This window comes from Neolamprologus multifasciatus, chromosome 2 (assembly GCF_963576455.1).
Source record: "Neolamprologus multifasciatus chromosome 2, fNeoMul1.2, whole genome shotgun sequence".
Classification (NCBI taxonomy): domain Eukaryota; kingdom Metazoa; phylum Chordata; class Actinopteri; order Cichliformes; family Cichlidae; genus Neolamprologus; species Neolamprologus multifasciatus.
The window spans coordinates 12599193-12606928 of NC_140440.1; the positions used below are offsets into that span (position 1 = coordinate 12599193).

Below are 7736 nucleotides of genomic sequence, written 5' to 3' on the forward strand. Positions count from 1 at the left end.
TAACATGTGAAAGAGCTCAGCAATAGATGGGTCAAATGGTGCAAGCAGATCTGATAGCTAGATAGACCTTTGCATGTTCTCCCCATGTATACATGGGTACTGTAGCTTCCTCCTGCAGTCCAAAAGACAAGCACTTAGTGGGATAAATCAGAGATTATAAATTGCCCGTAAGTGTGAATGTGAGTGTAAAAGGATTTTGCTAATAGTGTGTGTTATTTGCCATAAGTTAATTGAGAGGCCTTCCTATCAGAGTAACCAGATTTTAATTATAGTGCTTTTTAAATTTTTTCCGCTACACAAAGTTTGCTATTGTACTGTTCAAAAAGTGCTGGGTTTATCTGTCTTTATCTGCCTAAACTGGAGGTCCAAAGAATATTTCCCTCATTGAGAGCTCAGAAACAGCTGCTGGTGAAGTTTTTGAGTCCTGTTGTTTTTCCTGCTGATGATGTTTCTGAAAATATGTCAGAAACATCATCTGATTATTTATCATCAAATCTGAAAACGGCGTTTTCATCTAAAAACGCTCTGTATCCACACTATTGTTTTCAATCGTTTTCATCCACACACATGCTACGTTCCCGTACTGTGCATGCATGAAACCTAAGACCATTCGACCTGCGTCATTTCCGTCTGCCGTTTATTCACTTTCCGGCTCTTTGAAATGTTGAGGAAAAGTGCAGAGTTTTATCTGGAGCTATCTGGAGCATGTGCAAACTGATAATCTTTAATAGGGCTGTCAAAATTGAGAGCAAACAAAACAACTGCTGTACAATGCCGTCTGCCATCTTAGTAGAATTGATCACATGACTGCATCATATGACTAAAATGTGCAATCGTTTTCAAAAGCCTCCGTTTTCGCGGTCCACACTGCGATACAAAAACAGCGTTTTCAAATGTATCCACTTTGGAGATCATTTTCAAAAAGCTCAGTTTTCCTTGACCAAAAACACCAAAACGGAAAGAAAAAGATGAATTTTCAAACAAAAAACATATTAGTGTGGACATGGCCTCAGTGGGTCAACGGAACATCTGGCACAGGACAGCGGTGATGAAAGAAGGGAGGAATTGTCTCCAAATTTCTGGACCCAGGTAACCACACCCAGCCTGGCTCTGATGGTCTTCTTCCAACATTTTCCCCCAGGGTCTGGGGGGAAATCTGCTGTTAAATAAAAGGACAAATTACATTCCTATAAAACAATCCATTTAAACTTTTCTATCTTCATGCTATCAGGCAGGAGAGAGCTCTGAGAGTGTGTGATGGATGTCAAGCTGTCAAACTGAATGAGCTTGTTTTCTATCATCCTCATTCATATGGTAAAGTGTCAAAGGACAGCATTTAATTTTAAGTTGTGATAATTACAGCACTATAGGCCTGTGTAATGCTTGATATAATCTCTTTGTCTAAATTGAGAATAACAAAAAATAATAAGGGATTATTATTCAAACTATGACAGCAACACAGGTGTGTAGAATTGCTAAAAAGCCTCGAACACAGTGTAGCACTAGCTAGATGCTAACGGCTATTCTAGCTAATGAATTTAATCAGTAGAGGCTACAAAATGATGTGAGCTGTGCTGCTTTTTAAAGGCAGTGATGTGGCTAATAGTCAGTTGCTGTAAAACCACCAGCGGACATTGTTAAAACTGTAGCAACTGTTAAAAGCCGTAAAAAGTGCAGAGGGGCGTGTTCCCAGTCACCTCCAGCGGGTGAGTGGGTGGAGTTCAAAGCAGCAACTCCACCCCAGAGTCACTACTGTGCAACTCAGGCTCCAAACATGCAAAACACGGTGGCCCTGATAAACAGAGCTTCATTTTTGTACAGTGGGAGGAATCATGTTGGAGCCACATTGTCTATCTTTGATACGGTCATTGTGTTGAGTCCTACACTTGCAGCATTTTCTCCATGTTGTCTCTAAAAGCAACATTTTTAGCACATTTGCTGAGCACATCGACACATTTCCTAACTATAAGCCTAGTCTGATGTCAGCTGGATGTATGCTAGTGTATTGTACCAAAATTGCACTGATTTATTTGACTGTATTAGTGACTATCTTAGACAAAAGGTACTGGTGGAGTGGGCACTAAAACACACTTGGGTAAAAAAATTCTGCTCGTGTTAAGCTAAACTCAGACTCAGCGTCTGGACTTCTTTAAGTTACTTGAAGACGTTTCACCTTCATCCGAGAAGCTTCTTCAGTTCTAAGGTCAAATGGTGGAGAGTCCCAGATATAAACCTAGTGGGAGTTTCCCCCCACAGAGGGACAAAAGGACCCCCTGATGATCCTCTAATCGCCTGAGCCAAGGTGTGAAACTGGGTGTGGGTCCCAATCAGCCAGAGTTTCGGGTGAGTTCATTGTGAAACCTGGCGCCACCTTATCATGCGAATTCCTGAGGTCAGATGACCCAGGATGTGAGTGGGCGTTAAGGCGTCTGGGAAGGGATCTCAAAACTGGATTATAGATGGCAGACAGTTGGTGTCGTAAACCACCGCCTCTGTTCAAAGATGGTCGCTCACAGTGGACATAGACGCTTCTTTCACTCCTCTTTCAAACCATCTGTCCTCTCTGTCCAAAATGTGAACATTGGCATCCTCGAAAGAGTGACCTTTGACCTTTAGATGCAGATGGACTGCTGAGTCTTGTCCTGTGGAGGTGGCTCTTCTGTGTTGTGCCATGCACTTGTGAAGTGGCTGTTTGGTCTCTCCAATGTAGAGGTCTGGGCATTCCTCGCTGCACTGTACAGCATACACCACATTGTTAAGTCTGTGTTTTGGCGTTTTGTCTTTCGGGTGAACCAGTTTTTGTCTGAGCGTGTTGCTGGGTCTGAAATGCACCGGGATGTCATGCTTGGAGAAAACCCTCCTGAGTTTCTCTGATACACCGGCTACATAGGGGATGACAATGTTGTTGTAGGAGAGACCAAAACCAAAGGCTGACTCTAAACTGGGAAAAACTAAACTAACAGCAAAGCACAGGGAACATGGAAAAACTTCGGACCGAGAACATGGGGGAGACGAACAGACGACCTGCGAACGAACCAAGGAAAACAGAAGACTTAAATCCATAGAAGGACAGTGAAGGAAGTGGAAACACATGGGGAACAAAACTGATACAAATGGATGTGACGCCACAGGGGAACTGAACATACTGAACATGGACCACGAAACTATTAAAATAAAACAGGAAACACAGAGACGTAGAGTGACACATGAGCTTGACATGGGAGGAAATGCAGATGGGAGAGGGAGCAAGGGATTACGAGAGAGAGAGAGACATGATGGGCTGGGGAATTATGGAATAAACATGACCGACAGGGGAGACATGGAATGACACACAGGAAGGGGAGACGAGACATCTCGACAAGACACCAGGGAAACAGAAATATAACTAAACAATAGAGAGAACTCAGTACTCAAAAAATAGAAAAACAACCGAAACAACACCAAGAGCACAGTTTTGTTTTACAGTGGGTATTACAACACACATAAAAGCGCCATAAACTCAAAAGGCTGGGTCAAATGGCCCAGAACATTGACACAATAAGGCTTGAAACAGGTTAATCTAGTCATCAACTCAACATAAAAATGTTGAGTCAGCCCCAGATTGTCAAAGGAAATATTTTGGGTCTAAGGTACTCGTTCAATAGCTTTAATTTTCTGGATCAGAAGCTACATTGATGTTTTATATACACTCTATGACCTAAGTTCAAATCTTTATGAATAGTTGTGCCCCACCCCCACCAAAAAAAAGAGCTATATTTCACACTCAGCAGACATCGGTCTTGATATTAATGTTTGTGATAGCTCAATTATTAAAACACTAATCAAGTATGGTTTGTTTGAACTGCTCTCACAGCTAGAGAAGACCAAAAGACCTTTTGTCTGTTTGTGTATTCCATGTATCCCTTTGAGTTTCCTATTTTTTTGAGTAAACGTATTATGAGAATACACCAGTAAAGCTGACTGAGTTCACACCTTGCCTCTGGAGTCCTGCATTTGGGTCCAACTTCCTGCTTCCACACAGCCAGCATATAACAATGGTTGAGATGCATTATGGAAAATATGGAATCTATATTTTGGAGTAATTAAATATTTTGAGATTTTTTATTATCTGTTATCACTGAATTGCTGGAATCACCTATCAGCAGATATGTTTTTAATCGTTAGATTGCCTTTAGAGTCTCTCTGTAACCTTGAGTATTCTAAGATTAACCATAATCCTTACCACAACTCAGTGTTAATGGTTTGAAGTTTAGAATATTGTCACCCAATTTATGTTATTGTAGTTGATAAAGATGTTGTTTGTATGATGCATAAACAGCACGACCAGTTAGCATAAAGACAATTATGGAAATTTAAAGGTGTTTTTGTGAGAGTGTTTTGGTTTACCGTAACGCCTCTTTTGTTTACTTTCTGTGTGTTAAAGAAACCCACTGTAAAGCAAAACTGTGCTCTTGGTGTTGTTTAGGCCGGAAAGATGATTGATATTATTTCCACTGTGGTAGTAGAACGGAGCACCAACATAACAAACAGCCAATCAGATTGTTCTGAAATTGTTCCCTCCCACTTGATGTGATTATATTAAGGAGCATCATCTTAGTATGCCTAAATGTAAATGAGTCACAAGTAAATCCATCAGAAAATGCTGATCGTATTTTATATGCTGCTGGGCTTCAGAGCTGGTCGTAAGTTTAGAGTCGGCTTTTTCCATATATATATTTCTCCAATTTAACATGTGGAATATAGAACTCTATATAATCTATAACTCTATACTCTATATCTAACTGCTCTGCTTAATTTGACTTTCAGGATGCACTGATTATGTGTTTTTTGGTGTTGGAGAAAATGTGACCCTGACATGTGAACGCCCGACGTCTGAATATGAAGCAACCTTGTATTGGATCAGGATTGTTTCTGGAAGCTGGCCTGAATTCTTGGGAGGAACATTTACCTTTGATTATGACGGTGTTAACACCACTCCTCACATTACAGCAAAGCAAGAACCTGGAACCTTTATTCTGGAAATAAGTCAAACTAGGCTAAGTGACACTGGTCTTTATTACTGCATAAAAGTGGACCAACTGGACATGGAATTTTTAAATGCAACATTTTTAAAAATTAAAGGTAAACAGAACTGATTATTTCTTACCCATGTTTACAAATCAATATCTAACTAAAATGAGTAAAACATGACTTTATTGATTTATGTATTTATATTAACAGTTACTTAATTATTTTCTAAGGGCCAGAGACGGCTATCACTGACATCATTCAGATGCCTCAATCTGGTCCCCTCCATCCGGGAAACCCAGTGACTCTGCAGTGTTCAGTCCTCTCTAACCCAGAGAACAGTGCATGTCCTGGAAATGACCGTGTGTTTTGGTTCAGCAGTAGATCTGATAACTCTCACCCTAACTTGATTTATGCTGATGGAAACAGTGATAAATGTGAGAGGAGTCCAGAGGCTTCCTCCACACAGAAATGTGTCTACAGCTTCTCCAAGAACGTCAGCTCCTCTGATGCCGGGTCGTACTTCTGCGCTGTGGCCACATGTGGACAGATCATTTTTGGAAATGGAATAAAACTGGACGTTAAAGGTAAATTTTAAGAATGCTATAGTAATTTAGAATAGGCTAGTTTAACATCAGCATAAAAGTTTTTTTTTTCCAGTTTCAACTAATATTATTACTGGGTGCTTTTATTTTTCCAGGACTCAACATGTGGGACTTGCAAAAGGCTAATACACTTCTATTTCTATTATGTGCTGTTTTGGCTACAAGTCTGATTGTTATAGCCTTCCTGATTTATACCATCAAGAAGAAAACATCCAGTTGTTGGTGTGGTAATAAAAGCTATACTCACATTAGTATATCCATCAGCTTTGGTGCAAATTAACCATGTGGAAAGCATCTTTTATAGTAAATTTCTGTCTTTCAAACAGATGGCATGCCAGGAAGTGGTGATCAGCAGAGTCAGCAGGTAAGGTAAATTTAATAAAGAAAAATATAAAGTCAATGGTACATTAAACTCTTGCATGTTTTTTTTTTTATTTAAATTAATTTAATTTCCTCAGACAGTTGAGAACCCATTGATTTACTCTGCACCAAACATCACCAGGAGGAAAAGCGGCAAATTACCACAAAGGAGTGAAAAAGCAGCAGAGGGGGGGACAGTCTACACTGATGTCAGTGCTTTTGCGGTCGAGTAACTACTGTTACTATATTTTTTTATGACAAACTGTGTGAAATGCATATCAAGCTTCATTGTGGCTTTTATTTCAATTCTGAAACAAAAGACCTACACAGTTATATTATATTTATTGAAATAATAAATAACATATTATAATAAAATTATATATTTTAATGTTATCATGTTCTGTTGTTTGCCCCGTATCTGTTATATGGGGCGATCGTGGCTCAAGAGTTGGGAGTTCGCCTTGTAATCGGAAGGTTGCCGGTTCGAGCCTCGGCTCCGACAGTCTCGGTCGTTGTGTCCTTGAGCAAGACACTTCACCCGTTGCCTACTGGTGGTGGTCAGAGGGCCCACGCGGCGCCAGTGTCCGGCAGCCTCGCCTCTGTCAGTGCACCCCAGGGTTGCTGTGGCTACAATGTAGCTGCCATCACCAGTGTGTGAATGTGTGGATGACTGGATGTGTAAAGTGCTTTGAGGTCCATAGGGACCAGTAAAGAGCTATACAAATACAGACCATTTACCATGTTATTTTCCAATTTCTGTGTTTTTTTTTGTTTGTTTTTAAGAAAAGGTAGACAGTCATGCATATTAGACAGTCAACCACATGTACACAGTCAAAAATTAAAGTCTAAAATTGTCTAATTGAGGAAAATTGTGTGATTACTTGACTCAACATTATGTGAGAGAAGGAAGGGGGCAGACAAGACAGCAAGTGTAGTGGTACAGCCCATGTACACAGAGATGGTGAAGTAGATTCAAATGCAAGCGTGTGAGGAAAAAGTGGAGATAAGAGCAAAAAAGCAAAATGAGCAACATCTGGCTGCATTTCAGTGACACTGGAGACTCCAAAGCTGAGTCCATAATTTATAAAATGAGAAGCTGGCTAAAGTGATATTAACTTCTAATTTTCAACCATTTTCCATTGTGGTGGACAAAAGGTTTCAAACTTCTCGGGGCCTCAAACCTCATGGAGGTTTTCTCTAGTAGTAAATGCATAAAAATAAGGCTTTTATGAAAACAGTAAAAAAAATTGCTTTCTTGAAAAGACTAAATTTACAGTTCAGTATTGAATATTACATAAAATAAACTATAAGGAAAGCATCTTTGAATGGCAAATTTTTTAACTTGCTTGATCTGATGCTCACCAAAAACAAGCACAAGTATCACTTTTGAACTTTTAACTGTATTTTTTTATAAGTTTTATAGCTTTTCCTATTGAAAAGCCCCCTTATGACCATTCATGCAACACAAAGTAAAACATGCATCCCCAGATCTGTTTTCATACATAGACATGTGTGGAAACTAGTGAAACGTCAGAATCTCAGCTAAAACTCACAAAACCATTTCAACAACTGCTAAAACAACAAACGATAAAGCGCAGGCAAACAGCTTCCACATAAACATGTAAACACAAAGCAGCAAATCCTGTTCACCTGACAGTATGTACACAAATATGCCGTTGGATGCTGAAAACAGACATCTGACAGATTCAGAAACTGAAGGTTTTGTCACGTTCTGACCAACATTCACTGAACCAACAGCAAAAG

At 39.8% G+C, this 7736-nt stretch overlaps 1 protein-coding gene across 2 annotated transcripts; it reads left to right on the forward strand.

Annotated features, from left to right (window-relative positions):
* Nucleotides 1–4381: 4381 nt before the first annotated feature.
* On the forward strand, nt 4382–6769 carry LOC146524041 (uncharacterized). 2 transcript variants are annotated; one of them, XM_085132006.1, is made up of 6 exons: nt 4382–4682; nt 4807–5121; nt 5241–5594; nt 5708–5839; nt 5939–5976; nt 6071–6769. In XM_085132006.1, exons 1-6 carry the CDS (start codon nt 4640–4642, stop codon nt 6203–6205), a joined length of 1017 nt encoding a protein of 338 aa, XP_084988132.1. In that variant the 5' UTR covers nt 4382–4639; the 3' UTR covers nt 6206–6769. The 2 variants fall into 2 exon arrangements, with proteins under 2 accessions (XP_084988132.1, XP_084988139.1); XM_085132013.1 differs by having other exon boundaries at nt 5708–5834; nt 6071–6144.
* The last annotated feature ends 967 nt before the right edge of the window (nt 6770–7736 follow it).

Bases quoted from the DNA above. Each gene is read 5' to 3' on its own strand.
- LOC146524041 (XM_085132006.1), top strand. From the start codon at position 4,640: ATGCTGATCGTATTTTATATGCTGCTGGGCTTCAGAGCTGGTC. The intron at 4,683-4,806 runs GTAAGTTTAGAG...TTTGACTTTCAG, and splicing joins GCTGGGCTTCAGAGCTGGTC to GATGCACTGATTATGTGTTT. The intron at 5,595-5,707 runs GTAAATTTTAAG...TTATTTTTCCAG, and splicing joins AATAAAACTGGACGTTAAAG to GACTCAACATGTGGGACTTG.